This window comes from Ranitomeya imitator, chromosome 2, assembly GCF_032444005.1.
Source record: "Ranitomeya imitator isolate aRanImi1 chromosome 2, aRanImi1.pri, whole genome shotgun sequence".
Classification (NCBI taxonomy): Eukaryota; Metazoa; Chordata; class Amphibia; order Anura; family Dendrobatidae; genus Ranitomeya; species Ranitomeya imitator.
Window position 1 is genome coordinate 148655084 of NC_091283.1, and position 19292 is coordinate 148674375.

General features: G+C 43.5%; 1 protein-coding gene across 1 annotated transcript in view; it reads left to right on the forward strand.

Moving 5' to 3' along the window:
- The window catches only part of PHF19 (PHD finger protein 19), an 87738-nt gene that overhangs the window by 13990 nt on the left and 54456 nt on the right, over window positions 1–19292 (forward strand). Inside the window, 1 exon segment of the mRNA XM_069747433.1 lies at window positions 15873–15973. Coding sequence (XP_069603534.1) covers window positions 15873–15973 — 101 coding nt within the window.

The window sequence follows — 19292 nt, forward strand, 5'->3', positions numbered from 1 at the left end:
TATATTATACACACAGGGCGTTCCCGCTGCTGTCCGGTCTGATGGGCGTCGCGGTCCGGGGCCTCCCATCTTCTTACGATGACGTCCTCTTCTTGTCTTCACGCTGCGGCGCAGGTTTACTTTGTCTGCCCTGTTGAGGGCAGAGCAAAGTACTGCAGTGCGCAGGCGCTGGGAAAGGTCAGAGAGGCCCGGCACCTGCGCACTGCAGTACTTTGCTCTGCCCTCAACAGGGCAGACAAAGTACGCCTGCGCCGGAGCCGCAGCGTGAAGACAAGAAGAGGACGTCATCGTAAGAAGATGGGAGGCCCCGGACCGCGACGCCCACCACAGCGGGACCGCCCCTGGGTGAGTATAATCTAACCTCTTTTCTTATCTTTCAGGATACATCAGGGGCTTATCTACAGCATTCTATAACGCTGTAGATAAGCCCCTGATGCTGGTGGGCTTAGCTACTGTCAATTTTGGGGGTGACAGGTTCCCTTTAATCATGAAGAAGGTGAGAGATCAGCCTAAAACTACACGGGGGGGAACTTGTTAATTATCTCAAGGCAGCTGGTACCACGGTCACCAAGAAAACCATTGGCAACACATTACGCTGTAAAGGTTTAAAATCCTGCAGTACCCACAAGGTTCCCCTGCTCAAGAAGGCACATGTGCAGGCCCATCTGAAGTTTGCCAATGAACACATGGATGATTCTGTGCGTGATTAGGAGAAGGTGTTGTGGTCAGATGAGACAAAAATTGAGGTCTTTGGCATTAACTCAACTTGCCGTGTTTGGAGGAAGAGAAATGCTGCCTATGACCCAAAGAATGCCATCCCCACTCTCAAGCATGGAGGTAGAAACATTGTTTTGGGGGTGTTTGTCTGCTAAGGGCACAGGGCTACTTCACCGCATCAGTGGGAGAATAGATGGAGCCATGGACCGTAAAATCCTGAGTGACAACCTCCTTCCCTCTGCCAGGATATTAAGGCTGTGTGCATACGTTCCCGATTTTTCCGCGTTTTTTTTTGCTATAAAGACGCTTAAAATACGCATACATATGCATCCCATCATTTAGAATGCATTCTGCAATATTTGTGCGTATGTTGCGTTTTTTTTCCGCGAAAAAAAAACGCAGCATGTTCATTAATTTTGTGGATTTTTTTGCGGATTTCCCACTATATTATTGCATCCCAGGACCTCCGGGAAAACAACGCAAAAAATCTGCAAAAAAAAATAAAATGCAAAAAATCCACATGCGGATTTCTTGCAGAAAATGTCCTGTTTTGTTCAGGAAATTTCTGCAAGAAATCCTGACATGTGTACTTAGCCTAAAAATTGGTCGTGGCTGGGTCTTCCAGCAAGACACTGACCCAAAAACATACAGACAAGGCAACAAATGAGTGGCTCAGAAGAAGCACATTTAGGTCATTGGGTGGCCTAGCCAGTCTCCAGACCTTAATCCCGTAGAAAACTTATGGAGGGAGTTGAAGCTTCGAGTTGCCAAGCGACAGCCTCAAAATCTTAATGATTTAGAGATGATCTGCAAAGAGGAGTGGACCAAAATTCCTCCTGACATGTGAGCAACCCTCATAATCAACTACAAAAAACGCCTGACTGCTGTGCTTGCCAACAAGGGTTTTGCCACCAAGTATTAAGTCTTGTTTGCCAGAAAGATCAAATACTTATTTCTCACTGCAGAATGCATATAAATGTATATAATTTATACAATGTGATTTTCTGGATTTTATTTTTGATATTCTATCTCTCAATGTTAAAATTAGTTAAAAGTTAATTTATTTCAGTTCTTTAGTACAAAAAGTGAAACTCATATTAGATAGTCATTACAAACAGAGTGATCTATTTCAAGTGCTTATTTCTGTTAATGTTGATGATTATGACTTACAGCCAATGAAAACCCAAAAATCATTATATCAGTAAATTAGAATAATTAACAAATGACACCTGCAAAGGCTTCCTAAGCATTTAAAAACGTCCCTCAGTCTAAGTAAGCTCCACAATCATGGGGAAGACTGCTGACTTGACAGATGTTTAGACGGCAGTCATTGACACACTCCACAAGGAGGGTAAGCCACGAAAGGTCATTGCTAAAGAAGCTGGCCGTTCAGAGTGCTGTATCCAAGCATATTAATGGAAAGTTTTTCTATCACACATTTAAGGAAAATGTGTGATAGAAAAAGGTGCACAAGCAACCGGGATAACTGCGCCTTGAAAGGATTGTTAATAAAAGGCCATTCAAAAACTTGGGGGAGATTCACAAGGAGTGGACTGCTGCTGGAGTCATTGCTTCAAGAGCCACCACACACAGATGTATCCAGGACATGGGCTACAAGTGTCACATTCCTTGTGTCAGCCACTCATGACCAATAGACAACGCCAGAAGCGTCTTACCTGGGCAAAGGAGAAAAAGAACTGGACTGTTGCTCAGTGGTCCAAGGTTCATTCTCCAGCAGGACTTGGCACCTGTCCACACTGCCAAAAGTACCAATACCTGGTTTAAAAGCAACAGTATCACTGTGTTTGATTGGCCAGCAAACTCGCCTGATCTTAACCCTATAGAGACTCTATTAAGTATTGTCAAGATGAAGATGAGACACCAGACCCAAGAATGCAGATGAGCTGAAGGCTGATGATAAAGCAACCTGGGCTTCCATAACACCTCAGCAGTGCCACAGGCTGATCGCCTCCATGCCACGCCGCATTGATGCAAAAGGAGCCCCGACCAAGTGCTGAGTGCATTTACTGAACATACATTTCAGTCGAACCACATTTCGGATTTTAAAATCATTTTTCAAGTTGGTGTTATGAAGTATTCTAATTTACTGAGATAATGACTTTTGGGTTTTTATTGGCTATAAGGCTGCACATGCCGCTGCCCATTGAGTGTGCACATGGGGGTAACATGGTGCTACAAATGGGGAGTGTGACATGCTGCACATGGTGCTGCATGTGGAGGCGACATGTGCTGCATGTGAGGGCGACATGCTGCATATGGGGGCGACATGCAGTGTATATAGGGAGGCAGTTTGGGACTCATACGATATATGTATGAGAGGAGGTCAGAATATTTCAATCTGCTCAATATTAAGTGACTAGATTGTGGCCCGATTCTAACGCATCGGGTATTCTAGAATATGCATGTCCCCGTAGTATATGGACAATGATGATTCCAGAATTCGCGGCAGACTGTGCCCGTCGCTGATTGGTCGAGGCAACCTTTATGACATCATCGTCGCCATGGCAACCATTATGACATCATCGTCGCTGTGCCTGGCGGCCTCGACCAATCAGAGACGCGGGATGTCTACGTCCTTTATGACATCATCGTCGCTGTGCCCGTCGCTGATTGGTCGAGGCCTGGCGGCCTCGACCAATCAGAGGCGCGGGATTTCTACGTCGATACTGTGCCCGTCGCTGATTGGTCTGGCGGCCTCGACCAATCAGAGACGTGGGATTTCCAGGACAGCAACAGACAGACAGACAGACAGACGGAAAAACCCTTAGACAATTATATATATAGATACAATTAATATTAATTACGCGCTGGTGCAGTGAATCATTTGGCTGATCTCCGCGGCAGATGCGCGACGTGTCTACAGGCAGAGGAAGCCGGTCACATTAAAGGGGTTTTCCCACGAACGAAAGTTTTTTTAAAAAATTTACCGTGTCTGACCGTGTACGGTGCATACCACATCTCCTGGGCAGGGGAGGAACCAAAAGATAATACTGACATTGCAGCAGGGGATCACAGTGGATGCATTTTGTGAGGTAAAATATTTCACTGACTGTTTTTAAAAAAAAATTATTACCTCACAAAATGTATCCTCTGCGATCTCCTGCTGTAATGTCAGTATTGTCATTTGCTTCCTCCCCTGTCCAGGAGCTGTGATATCTTCTGTACATGGTCAGACACAGACAATTTTTAAAATTAACTTATTTGTGTGAAAACCCCTTTTAAAAATCAAATATCAAACCCAACATGGCTCCTCATAAAAAGTAGCAGTAAAAGCACATTGTCGAAGACAACAAAGGGCAAATGAGACTCTAGAAGAGCAACAGCATCGCTGGGACAAAAATAATGCATATAAGCGTAGGCATCAAGCACATGAGTCCCCTGATGCAAAAGTCATTAGATTATCACAGGATGCCATTAGGCAACAGTACAGGAAGAGTTCAGAAATCAATATTTGGTGGAATAACCATGATTCTAGCTTTACATGACTTGAGGCCTGCCTCTAGGAGCCTGTTGTGAACTCTTCTTGCCGTCTTCGAAATATTAAGGATGGAGGGAACATGACGCTGACTGTATCCCTCTGCTAGTAAAGCCAGAATTGAGCCCTTCTTTTCCTCACTCAAGACTTTTCAACTCCTGGTTAAACATGGTTAAAAGTTATTTTTTCATACAAATTAATTTTGGGCTATTCCTAGCACTTGTTTAGCCATCCAGCTTGTCCTATTGCAAGAGGATTGTGAAGACCACAGCAGTGTTTTTTATACTTTCCCTCATTAAATAAGATTTGGTTCAGGTGATCTTCTCCCACGATTGATCAGTTTGGCTGGACGGCCAGGACTAGGAAGACTCCTGATAGTCCTAAACTTCTTCCATTTAATGATTTTGGAGGCCACTGTGCTCTTAGGAACCTTGAGTGCTGCAAAAGTTCTGTTGTAACCTTGGCCAGATCTGTGTCTTGCCACAATTGTCTCTGAGCTCCTTGGCCAGTTCTTTTGACCTGATGATTCTCATTTTGTCTGACATGCACTGTGATCTGTGAGGTCTTATATAGACAGGTGTGAGCACTTGATTTAGAAAGGCAATCAGTTTAATTAAACACAGCTGGACCCCCCCCCCGTGGCTACGATCGCTCTGATTGGCTGTTGAAAGTGAAACTGCCAATCAGAGTGATTTGTAATATTTCACCTATTAAAACTGGTGAAATATTACAATCCAGCCATGGCTGATGCTGCAATATCATCGGCCATGGCTGGAAACACTGGTCTCCCCCCTCCCACCCCACCGATCACCCCCCCAAGCCACCGATCTGTCCGGTACACAGCTCCGCTCCCCTCCGTCCTCCTGTCCGCTCCCCCCGTGCTCCAACCACCCCCCCTGCACTCCGATCCACCCCCTGGTGCGCCAATCCACCCCCCGTGCTCCGATCCACCCCCCCATGCTCCGATCCACCCCCCCGTGCTCCACCCCATCATACTTACCGAGCCTCCCGTGGCGCCGCCATCTTCCAAAATGGTGGGCGCATGCGCAGTGCGCCCGCCGAATCTGCCGGCCGGCAGATTCGTTTCAAGTTCATTTTGATCACTGTGACCTATCACAGTGATCAATATAAAAAAAATACTAAATGACCCCCCCCCCCCCCTTTGTCACCCCCATAGGTAGGGACAATAATAAAATAAAGAAATTTTTTTTCTTCTTCCACTAAGGTTGGGGTAAGAACTAGGGTTAGGGTACGGTATGTGCACACGTATTCTGGTCCTCTGCGGATTTTTCCTTAGTGGATTTGATAAATCCGCAGTGCTAAACCGCTGCGGATTTATCGCGAATTTACCGCGTTTTTTCTGCGCATTTCGCTGCGGTTTTACAACTGCAGTTTACTATTGGAGCAGTTGTAAAACTGCTGCGGAATCCGCAGAAAGAAGTGACATGCTCCGGAATGTAAACCCCTGCGTTTCCGTGCAGTTTTTCCGCAGCATGTGTACAGCGATTTTTGTTTCCTATAGGTTTCCTATAGGTTTACATTGAACTGTAAACTCATGGGAAACTGCTGCGGATCCGCAGCGTTTTCCGCATTGTGTGCACACAATTTTCCGCAGCATGTCAATTCTTTGTGCAGCGTTTTACACCTGTTCCTCAATAGGAATCCGCAGGTGAAATCCGCACAAAAAACACTGGAAATCCGCGATAAATCCGCAGGTAAAACGCAGTGCCTTTTACCAGTGGATTTTTCAAAAATGATGCTGAAAAATCTCACACGAATCCGCAACGTGGGCACATAGCCTTAGGGTTAGGGTTGGAATTAGGGTTGTGGTTAGGGGTGTGAGCCCCGACGTGCGCCCAAACAGTGGTTTACCCCCACATATGGGGTACCAGCATACTCAGGACAAACTGCAAAACAATTATTGGGGTCCAATTTCTCCTGTTACGCTTGGGAAAATAAAAAATTCTGGGCTAAAAAATTTATATTTGAGGAAAGAAAATGTATTTATTATTTTCACGGCTCTGCGTTATAAACTTCTGTGAAGCACTTGGGGGTTCAAAGTGCTCACCACACATCTAGATAAGTTCCTTTCTGGGTCTAGTTTCTAAAATGGGGTCACTTGTGGGGGGTTTCTACTGTTTAGCCACATCAGGGGCTCTGCAAACGCAACGTGACGCCCGCAGAGCATTCCATCAAAGTCTGCATTTCAAAGCATCACTACTTCCCTTCCAAACCCCGATGTGTGCCCAAACAGTGGTTTACCCCCACACATGGGGTATCAGTGTACTCAGGATAAACTGGACAACAACTTTTGGGGTCAAATTTCTCCTGTTACCCTTGGGAAAATAAAAAATTGCGGGCTAAAAAATCATTTTTGAGAAAAGAAATTTTTTTTTTTTTCATGGCTCTGCGTTATAAACTTCTGTGAAGCACTTGGGGGTTCAAAGTGCTCACCTTTGACATCTAGATTAGTTCCTTTGGGGGTCTAGTTTCCAAAATGGGGTCATTTGTGGGAGATCTGCAATGTTTAGGCACACAGGGGCTCTCCAGACGCGACATGGTGTCCGCTAATGATTGGAGCTAATTTTCCATTTAAAAAGCCAAATGGCGTGCCTTCCCTTCCGAGCCCTGCCGTGCGCCCAAACAGTCGTTTACCCCCACATATGGGGTATCCGCGTACTCAGGACAAACTGGACAACAAAATTTGGGGTCCAATTTCTCCTATTACCCTTGGCCAAATAGGAAATTCCAGGCTAAAAAATAATTTTTGATCAAAGAAAAATTATTTTTTATTTTCATGGCTCTGCGTTATAAACTTCTGTGAAGCACCTGGGGGTTTAAAGTGCTCACCTTTGACATCTAGATTAGTTCCTTGGGGGGTCTAGTTTCCAAAATGGGGTCACTTGTGGGGGAGCTCCAATGTTTAGGCACACAGGGGCTCTCCAAACGCGACATGGTGTCCGCTAACAATTGGAGCTAATTTTCCATTCAAAAAGTCAAATGGCGATCCTTCACTTCCGAGCCCTGCCGTGTGCCCAAACAGTGGTTTACCCCCACATATGAGGTATCGGCGTACTCGGGAGAAATTGCCCAACAAATTTTAGGATCCATTTTATCCTATTGCCCATGTGAAAATGAAAAAATTGAGGCGAAAAGAATTTTTTTGTGAAAAAAAAAAAAAAGTACTTTTTCATTTTTACGGATCAATTTGTGAAGCACCTGAGGGTTTAAAGTGCTCACTGTGCATCTAGATATGTTCCTTGGGGCGTCTAGTTTCCAAAATGGGGTCACTTTTGGGGGAGCTCCAATTTTTAGGCACACGGGGGCTCTCCAAACGCAACATGGTGTCCGCTAAAGAGTGGAGCCAATTTTTCATTCAAAAAGTCAAATGGCGCTCCTTCCCTTCCAAGCCCTGCCGTGTGCCCAAACAGTAGTTTACCCCCACATATGAGGTATCAGCATACTCAGGACAAATTGGACAACAACTTTCGTGGTTCAGTTTCTCCTATTACCATTGGGAAAATAAAAAAATTGTTGCTAATAGATCATTTTTGTGACTAAAAAGTTAAATGTTCATTTTTTTCTTCCATGTTGCTTCTGCTGCTGTGAAGCACCTGAAGGGTTAATAAGCTTTTTGAATGTGGTTTTGTGCACCTTGAGGGGTGCAGTTTTTAGAATGGTGTCACTTTTGGGTATTTTCAGCCATATAGACCCCTCAAACTGACTTCAAATGTGAGATGGTCCCTAAAAAAAATGGTTTTGTAAATTACGTTGTAAAAATGAGAAATCGCTGGTCAAATTTTAACCCTTATAACTTCCTAAAAAAATTGTGCTGATGTAAAGTATACATGTGGGAAATGTTATTTATTAACTATTTTGTGTCACATAACTCTCTGGTTTAACCCCTTTACCCCCAAGGGTGGTTTGCACGTTAATGACCGGGCCAATTTTTACAATTCTGACCACTGTCCCTTTATGAGGTTATAACTCTGGAACGCTTCAATGGATCCTGGTGATTCTGACATTGTTTTCTCGTGACATATTGTACTTCATGACAATGGTAAAAATTCTTTGATAGTACCTGCGTTTATTTGTGAAAAAAATGGAAATTTGGCGAAAATTATGAAAATTTCGCAATTTTCCAACTTTGAATTTTTATGCAATTAAATCACAGAGATATGTCACACAAAATACTTAATAAGTAACATTTCCCATATGTCTACTTTACATCAACACAATTTTGGAACCAAAATTTTTTTTTGTTAGGGAGTTATAAGGGTTAAAAGTTGACCAGCAATTTCTCATTTCTACAACACCATTTTATTTTAGGGACCACATCTCATTTGAAGTCATTTTGAGGGGTCTATATGATAGAAAATACCCAAGTGTGACACCATTCTAAAAACTACACCCCTCAAGGTGCTCAAAACCATATTCAAGAAGTTTATTATCCCTTCTGGTGCTTCACAGGAATTTTTTGAATGTTTAAATAAAAATGAACATTTAACTTTTTTTCACAAAAAATTTAATTCAGCTCCAATTTGTTTTATTTTACCAAGGGTAACAGGAGAAAATGGACCCCAAACATTGTTGTACAATTTGTCCTGAGTATGCCAATACCCCACATGTGGGGGTAAACCACTGTTTGGGCGCATGGCAGAGCTCGGAAGCGAAGGAGTGCCATTTGACTTTTCAATGCAAAATTGACTGGAATTGAGATGGGACGCCATGTTGCGTTTGAAGAGCCACTGATGTGCCTAAACATTGAAACCCCCCACAAGTGACACCATTTTGGAAAGTAGACCCCCTAAGGAACTTATCTAGAGGTGTGGTGAGCACTTTGACCCACCAAGTGCTTCACAGAAGTTTATAATGTAGAACCGTAAAAATAAAAAATCATATTTTTTCACAAAAATTATCTTTTCGCCCCCAATTTTTTATTTTGTCAAGGGTAAGAGAAGAAATTGGACCCCAAAAGTTGTTGTACAATTTGTCCTGAGTACGCTGATACCCCATATGTGGGGGTAAACCACTGTTTGGGCGGATGGGAGAGCTCGGAAGGGAAGGAGCGCCGTTTGACTTTTCAATGCAAAATTGACTGGAATTGAGATGGGACGCCATGTTGCGTTTGAAGAGCCACTGATGTGCCTAAACATTGAAACCCCCCACAAATGACACCATTTTGGAAAGTAGACCCCCTAAGGAACTTATCTAGAGGTGTGGTGAGCACTTTGACCCACCAAGTGCTTCACAGAAGTTTATAATGCAGAGCCGTAAAAATAAAACAAAATTTTTTTCCCACAAAAATTATTTTTTTAGCCCCCAGTTTTGTATTTTCCTGAGGGTAACAGGAGAAATTGGACCCCAAAATTTGTTGCCCAATTTGTCCTGAGTGCGATGATACACCATATGTGGGGGGGAACCACTGTTTGGGCGCATGGGAGGGCTCGGAAGGGAAGGAGCTCCATTTGGAATGAGGACTTAGATGGAATGGTCTGCAGGTGTCACATTGCATTTGCAGAGCCCCTAATGTACCTAAACAGTAGAAACCTCCCACAAGTGACACCATTTTGGAAACTAGACCCCCTAAGGAACTCATCTAGATGTGTTGTGATAGCTTTGAACCCCCAAGTGTTTCACTACAGTTTGTAACGCAGAGCCGTGAAAATTAAAAAAAAAATCTTTCCCCCCAAAATTATTTTTTAGCCCCCAGTTTTGTATTTTCCCGAGGGTAAGAGGAGAAATTCGACCCCAAAAGTTGTTGTCCAATTTGTCCTGAGTACGCTGATACCCCGTATGTTGGGGGAAACCACCGTTTGAGCACATGGCAGAGCTCGGAAGGAAAGGAGCGCCATTTGGAATGCAGACTTAGATGGAATGGTCTGCAGACGTCACATTGCGTTTGCAGAACCCCTAATGTACCTAAACAGTAGAAACCCCCCACAAGTGACCCCATATTGGAAACTAGACCCCCCAGGGAACTAATCTAGATGTGTTGTGAGAACTTTGAACCCCCAAGTGTTTCACTACAGTTTATAACGCAGAGCCGTGAAAATAAAAAATCTTTTTTTTTCCCACAAAAAATATGTTTTAGCCCCGAGTTTTGTATTTTCCCAAGGGTAACAGGAGAAATTGGACCCCAAAAGTTGTTGTCCTATTTGTCCTGAGTACGCTGATACCCCATATGTTGGGGTAAACCCCTGTTTGGGCACACGGGAGAGCTCGGAAGGGAAGAAGCACTGTTTTACTTTTTCAACGCAGAATTGGCTGGAATTGAGATCGGACGCCATATCGCGTTTGGAGAGCCCCTGATGTGCCTAAACAGTGGAAACCCCCCAATTATAACTGAAACCCTAATCCAAACACACCCCTAACCCTAATCCCAACAGTAACCCTAACCACACCTCTAACCCAGACACACCCCTTACCCTAATCCCAAACCTATTCCCAACTGTAAATGTAATCTAAACCCTAACTGTAACTTTAGCCCCAACCCAAACTGTAGCCCTAGCCCTAACCCTAGCCCTAACCCTAATCCTAACCCTAGCCCTAGCCCTAATGGGAAAATGGAAATATATACATTTTTTTAATTTTTCCCTAACTAAGGGGGTGATGAAGGGGGGTTTGATTTACTTTTATAGCGGGTTTTTTAGCGGATTTTTATGATTGGCAGCCGTCACACACTGAAAGACGCTTTTTATTGCAAAAAATATTTTTTGCGTTACCACATTTTGAGAGCTATAATTTTTCTATATTTTGGTCCACAGAGTCATCTGAGGTCTTGTTTTTTGCGGGACGAGTTGACGTTTTTATTGGTAACATTTTCGGGCACATGACATTTTTTGATCGCTTTTTATTCCGATTTTTGTGAGGCAGAATGACCAAAAACCAGCTATTCATGAATTTCTTTTGGGGGAGGCGTTTATACCGTTCCGCGTTTGGTAAAATTGATAAAGCAGTTTTATTCTTCGGGTCAGTACGATTACAGCGACACCTCATTTATATCATTTTTTTATGTTTTGGCGCTTTTATACGATAAAAACTATTTTATAGAAAAAATAATTATTTTGGCATCGCTTTATTCTCAGGACTATAACTTTTTTATTTTTTTGCTGATGATGCTGTATGGGGGCTCGTTTTTTGCGGGACAAGATGACGTTTTCAGCGGTACCATGGTTATTTATATCTGTCTTTTTGATCGCGTGTTATTCCACTTTTTGTTCGGCGGTATGATAATAAAGCGTTGTTTTTTGCCTCGTTTTTTTTTTTTTTTTCTTACGGTGTTTACTGAAGGGGTTAACTAGTGGGCCAGTTTTATAGGTCGGGCCGTTACGGATGCGGCGATACTAAATATGTGTACTTTTATTGTTTTGTTTTTTTTTATTTAGATAAAGAAATGTATTTATGGGAATAATATATATTTTTTTTTTTCATTATTTTGGAATATTTTTTTTAATTTTTTTTTACACGTTTGAAAATTTTTTTTTTTACTTTGTCCCGGGGGGGACATCACAGATCAGTGATCTGACAGTGTGCACAGCACTCTGTCAGATCACTAATCTGACATGCAGCGCTGCAGGCTTCACAGTGCCTGCTCTGAGCAGGCTCTGTGAAGCCACCTCCCTCCCTGCAGGACCCGGATCCGCGGCCATCTTGGATCCGGGGCTCGAGCAGGGAGGGAGGGAGGTAAGACCCTCGCAGCAACGCGATCACATCGCGTTGCTGCGGGGGGCTCAGGGAAGCCCGCAGGGAGCCCCCTCCCTGCGCGATGCTTCCGTGCACCGCCGGCACATCGCGATCATCTTTGATCGCGGTGTGCCAGGGGTTAATGTGCCGGGGGCGGTCCGTGACCGCTCCTGGCACATAGTGCCGGATGTCAGCTGCGATAGGCAGCTGACACCCGGCCGCGATCGGCGGCGCTCCACCCGTGAGCGCCGCCGATCGCGCTAGACGTACTATCCCGTCCATGGTCATAGGGGCCCACCCCACATGGACGGGATAGTACGTCCGATGTCAGAAAGGGGTTAACAGAATAAAAATTCAAATTGTGAAAATTGCGAAATTTTCAAAATTTTCGCCAAATTTCCGTTTTTATCACAAATAAACGCAGAATTTATTGACCTAAATGTACCACTAGCATGAAGCCCAATATTTCACAAAAAAACAATCTCAGAACTGCTAGGATCCATTGAAGCGTTCCTGAGTTATTACCTCATAAAGGGACACTGGTCAGAATTGCAAAAAAACAGCCAGGTCATTAAGGTCAAAATAGGCTGGGTCGTGAAGGGGTTAAAGATTTTTCTGCATTTTCATGACTATGAAAATTGTACATTCACACTGAAGGCATCAAAACTATGAATTAACACATGTGGAACTATATATACTTACCAAAAAAGTGTGAAACAACTGAAATTATGTCTCATATTCTAGGTTCTTCAAAGTAGCCACCTTTTGCTTTGATGACTGCTTTGCACATTCTTGGCATTCTCTTGATGAGCTTCAAGAGGTAGTCACCGGGAATGGTTTTCACTTCACAGGTGTGCCCTGTCAGGGTTTAATAAGAGGGATTTCTTGCCTCATTAATGGGGTTGGGACCATCAGTTGTGTTGTGCAGAAGACTGGTTGATACACAGCTGATAGTCCTAATGAATAGACTGTTAGAATTTGTAATATGGCAAGAAAAAAGCAGCTAAGTAAAAAAAAACGGGTGGCCATCATTACTTTAAGAAATGAAGGTCAGTCAGTCAGAAAAATTGGGCAGAGTTTGAAAGTGTCCCCAAGTGCAGTGGCAAAAACCATCAAGCGCTACAAAGAAACTGGCTCACATGAGGACTGTCCCAGGAAAGGAAGACCAAGAGTCACCTCTGCTTCTGAGGATAAGTTTATCTGAGTCACCAGCCTCAGAAATCACAGGTAAACAGCAGCTCAGATTAGAGACCAGGTCAGTGCCACACAGAGTTCTAGCAGCAGACACATCTCTACAATAACTGTTAAGGCTACTTTCACACTTCCGTTGGTACGGGGCCGTCGCAAAACCGTCGGCCCGACGTACGTTGTGCTAAATTTAGCACAACGTGAGCAGCGGATGCAGTTTTACAAAACATCCGCTGCCCATTGTGCTGAGCAGGGAGGAGGGGACGGATTTCCGTCCGCGCATGCGGGGTCGAAAATGGCGGACACGTCGCACAAAAACGTTACATTGAACTTTTTTGTGCGTCGCGTCCGCCAAAACACGACGGATCCGTCGCACGGATAATACAAGTCTATGGGCAAAAAACGCATCCTGCAAGCACATTTGCAGGATCCGTTTTTTGCCCATAACGACGGATTGCGACGGAGCCCAGAAGACGGAAGTGTTAAAGTAGCCTAAGAGGAGACTTTGTGCAGCAGGCCTTCATGGTAAAATAGCTGCTAGGAAAGCACTGCTAAGGACAGGCAACAAGCAGAAGAGACTTGTTTGGGCTAAAGAACACAAGGAATGGACATTAGACCAGTGGAAATCTGTGCTTTGGTCTGACAGTACAAATTTGAGATCTTTGCTTCCAACCACCGTGTCTTTGTGTGACGTAGAAAAGGTGAACGGATGGACTCTACATGCCTGGTTCCCAACGTGAAGCATGGAGGAGGAAGTGTGATGGTGTGGGGGTGCTTTGCTGGTGACACTGTTGGGGATTTATTCAAAATTGAAGGCATACTGAACCAGCATGGCTACCACAGCATCTTGCATGCTATTCCATCCGGTTTGCGTTTAGTTGGACCATCATTTATTTTTCAACAGGACAATGACCCTAAACACACCTCCAGGCTGTGTAAGGGCTATTTGAACAAGAAGTAGAGTGATGGGGTGCTACGCCAGATGACCTGGCCTCCACACTCACCAGACCTGAACCCAATCGAGTTGGTTTGGGGTGAGCTGGACCACAGAGTGAATGCAAAAGGGCCAACAAGTGCTAAGCATCTCTGGGAACTTCTTCAAGATTGTTGGAAGACCATTCCTGGTGACTACCTCTTGAAGCTCATCAAGAGAATGCCAAGAGTGTGCAAAGCAGTCATCAAAGCAAAAGGAGGCTACTTTGAAGAACCTAGAATATAAGACATAATTTCAGTTGTTTCACACTTTTTTGTTAAGTATATAATTCCACATGTGTTAATTCATAGTTTTGATGCCTTCAGCGTGAATGTACAATTTTCATAGTCATGAAAATACAGAAAAATCTTTAAATGAGGTGTGTCCAAACTTTTGGAAGGACTGAGCAATCAGATCATAAAATAATCCATGATTTATGGTACTCTAATGCAAGGTTCAGTGAAAGAGTCCTGAGAGGGCATGCTCAAACCATGGAGATGATACCAAAAATGGTCATGTATAATGGGTGATGACTACTGTAAAAGTCTATATAAGGCATGAGACCTCACAAAAAACAAATAAAAGGACAGATTAATCATAAGGAGCCCAGCTTACCCGTCCTAATGCCTGCCAATGTGATGTCTAGTGCAGTCCTGTATATTTGCCTCTGGTTTATTTTGCTTATTTAAGACAATTTTCATATCTCCTTATATATTTTGACGCTGATTAGTTTTTCAGCCAAAAGTATTCCCCCTAATTTTTATTTTGATGTCCTTTTTTGTACACTTAAATTATTTAATTAAAGTATTTGGTCTCTTTTCATTCTTCAAATTGTCTTTACGTTTTATTTAGGGTTACTGGTGCTCTCTATACACCTTTTTTCCCCCGTCGTCTACAGTTTTGTTTTTTATGTATGGCACAGAACCTTCATTTATTTGCAGTTGCGAACTAGTTCTTTACTCAGAAAACTAATACCACACATCACCCTGGAAGCACCATCCCCACCGTCACACATGGTGGTGGCAGCATCATGCTGTGGGGAGGCTTTTCTTCAGTAGTGACAGGGAAGCTAATCAGAGTTGATGGGAAGATAGATGGCGCTAAATACGAGGAAATTGTGGAGGAAAACCTGTTAGAGGCTCCAAGAGACTTGAGACTAGGGTGTAGGTTCACCTTCCAGCAGGACAACGACTTTAAACCTCCTGCCAGAACTACAATGGATGTTTAGATCAAAGCATATTCACGTGTGTGAATGGCCCAGTCACCGTCCAGACCAAAATCCCATTGAGAATCTGACAAGACATGGAAATTGCTGTTCACAGACCCCTCCATCCATTATCACTGAGCGAGAGTGAGTGTGCAAAGAAGAACGGGCAAATGTCACCTCCAGATGTGCAGAGACGGTAGAGACAGACAACAAGACTTGCAGCAGTAATTGCAGCAAAAGGTGGTCCTACAAAAAATTGACTTGGTTGCTGAATACAAATGCACATCATAATTTTCATATTTGTATTTTTAAAGTACGGTATATAAAATACCATGTATCATTTCCTTTACACTTCACAAATACTTGCTACTTTGTGTTTGATATATCACATAAAATCCTAATAAAATACATTTTAGTTTGTGAGGGTAATGGGGATAAAAGTGTGAATAAGTTCACTGGGTATGAAGACTTTTTTTTGTATAGCCTTTTCAAGTTTGGATCAAGAGGCCTATGGCCTGTCCCTTCAACATGACCAGTGACACACGGACGGCCAGTTACACCTGGGAGGGAAACGGTCATTGCATCTCCAGCCTCTAATATTTCAGGATATCATCAAAAGTGTCACATCCCAGCGGTGGAGAGTGGAGACGACAGGACTCCGGAGCCGTGGTTCTGCAGGCGCTGTATCTTTGTCCTGGCTGTTAGGGTAAGAACATCAGGTTATCGATGGCCGACCTGCTGCCTCCAGCTCTACTATCTCCCCTAGTGTAGAATTGGGGATGTTTACACTGCACAGCTTTCAGTGTTATGCATAGGGATACTCGTTTCCTGATATTCCTGCAACATAAACGGACTGCCGATCATACTTTAAATGAGCAAGATGCTCCTTCGTCAAGTCATGATCTTTACACTTGTCTAAACGTCCTTGTTCTGTGCAGCACATCATCCTGTGTAACATGTAGGTGCTGCCGAGACCTATGACAGTCTGTGTGCACAGAACAGTCCATTACTAATGTATGATCCAGAAGAACATATTTCTGATTGTTCTTTGTAGTGTGAACAAGCCCGTAGATATCCACCACTACCTGAACGCTGCATTGATAGTAAACTATAGGAAAGCTGGGGGACAGCCTTTTTTTGAGATCTCTGCAAAGCTCTGTGGTATATGATGGTGCTATATAAGTACATACCTGATGCTTATCTTATTTATGTACTTCTCTTTAATATTGACATTGCAACACCAAGAAGGAAATGTCATGAAATTATGAAATCACGGGATGGATAATAACATTATCAAATTATCAAGAAATTAAAGTAACTTTTTTTCAGAGTAGCAGGCTTTATCCAGTCTGGAATATGAGCCATGTTTCCCAGGAGGATGACAACCCCAGGCCGCATGTGCGATGGCATGTGTGACCGAGCACGCAGGGAGAGCAGGTCGGTGAATAGCCAAACAACATTTGTTGCGTCACTTGGAGAATATTCCACCAAACATATAATTACTTAGAGTCTGTAACACGGCAGCAGGAACAAGTCCAATATCAAGACAAATTACACACTGGTCCTAAGAATAATTCCTCTAATCCAGCAGCGTAACCCAAGTGGCTGACAATATTATGTGGCAGATGATCCCCAGTCTCTGATAGTCCGAGTTGTGTCACCAGGATATGGCCTCAGCAGGAGATCCTCGCCCTCCTCATGACACTTCACGAACACTAACAACCCCTAAATATGAGTCTTTCCTTTTCTACCTTCTTGGGACCTGCCCCCGATTGGGTAGAGATACTCCCGTCCCACCCTCTTAATCATCAGGTACATTTAATTCGAAGAGTGAAAGAAGGTTCCTGAGGTCCTGAAAGTCTGTAGCACTGTTTATCAGATGAATATAGACCATAAAAAGAGCCATCTACTATATAAAGCTGAATGTGTGTGTATGTGTGTATGTCCGGGATTGGCATCTGCACCGTCGCAGCTACAGCCACAAAATTTTGCACAGTCACACGTCTGGACCCCGAGAGCGTCATAGGCTATGTTGTGAGGCGAAATTTTAACCCCGCACATTCCAATTCACCAAACAGTTTTGCCCCTATCTACATAATGGGGAAAAAAGTGAAAGGACAAGTGTTGGAGGCGTGGCAGCTACAGCCACAAAATTTTGCACAGTCACACGTCTGGACCCCGAGAGCGTCATAGGCTATGTTGTGAGGTGAAATTTTAACCCCGCGCTTTCCAATTCACCAAACAATTTTGCCCCTATCTACATAATGGGGAAAAGTGAAAGGAAAAGTGTTGGAGGCAAATTGACAGCTGCCAGATGTGAACAAGGGGGACTTAAAGAATGAGAGCGATGGCGCCAAAGAGTATATACCGGACAGTTGCTAAGGTGGGGCCCTGACATGGGATGCTCACCACACACGGGGATATGAACACACACAAAATGCGCCACACACTACCACATGCTTGAACACATATTACCCTCAGAACACATTTCACCACACATTCACCAACCTTGCCACATAAAAGTCGAAACACAAAAGTCGCCGCTCAAAACTCGCCATGCGCAAAACTCACCACATGCAAAAACTAGGCTCACGCAAAACTCGCCACAAGTGTAAAACTCACCTCATGGAAAACTCACCACACGCAAAACTTGCACACACGCAAAAATTGCCACATGCACAAAAGTTGCAACACATGCAAAAGTTGCCTCACACAAAACTTGCACATACTCAAAAGGCACCACACATAAAACTCGCCACGCGCAAAAACTCGCCATGCGCAAAACTTGCTGCACACAACTTGCTGCACTAACCAGTCACATGCAACTCGACACACAAAAAGTTGCTACACGCATGTTGCCGCACAAAACTCATCTCACAAAAGTCGCTACATGCATGTCGCCACACACAACTCAACATACACAACTTGACAAACGAAACTCGCCCTAAAACACACACAAGTCTGGTATTATCCTTCAAAAATAAAAATCTGATTAATAAGCAGACAAACTACAAGAGCAACAAATGTACCACATAGGAAATACGGCAGCTGTCAGTCACATGACCTGTCTATTATGTGTATGTGTGAGCTAATATATACTGCCAGGGGGAGGGCTTCCTGTTGGCTGGGGATTTATCAGGCTGCCAATTTAGCTTACAAATACTGAGGTAAAAATACTGAGTAAACAACGTGTGAACGAGGTCTAATACAGGAGGAGATGACACACAGGTATATACTATATACAGGTGAGATGACACACAGGTATATACTATATAGAGGAGGAGATGACATACAGGTATATACTATATACAGGAGGAGATGACACACAGATATATACTATATACAGGAGGAGATGACATACAGGTATATACTATATATAGAAGGAGATGACATACAGGTATATACTATATATAGGAGGAGATGACATACAGGTATATACTATATACAGGGGAGATGACAAACAGCAGGTATATACTATATACAGGGGAGATGACATACAGTTATATACTATATACAGGAGATGACATACAGGTGTATACTATATATAAGGGAGATGACAAACATGTATATACTGAGGTGAAAATGAGAGGTGTGAGGTGAAAATGAAAAGGTGTGAGTGCAAAATGAGAGGAGTGAGGGAAAATAGTGGAGTGATCGGAAAATGACAGATGTGAGGTCGAAATGACAAGTGTTAGGGGGGAATGAGAGGAGTGAGGGAGAAAATGAGAGATGTGAGGGAGAAAATGAGAGGCGTGATGGGAAAATAAGAGAAGTGAGGTGCTATAACTAACCACAGATATTTACTATGCCCAGGCAACGTCGGGCTTCTCAGCTAGTTGATACTAGTCTGCAGTAGGGACTGCAAACCCTGTGGAAAGGCCCTATGCAGAACATAAAAGGGGACGCTCCAGAACTGAGCAATGCGAGAGAAGAAAATTGGAGCAATATGCCTGAAGAGTAGTGTAAAAAAGAGTATAAGTTTATTACAAAACCGTAAGCATAAAAGGTATATGAGTACATATAAC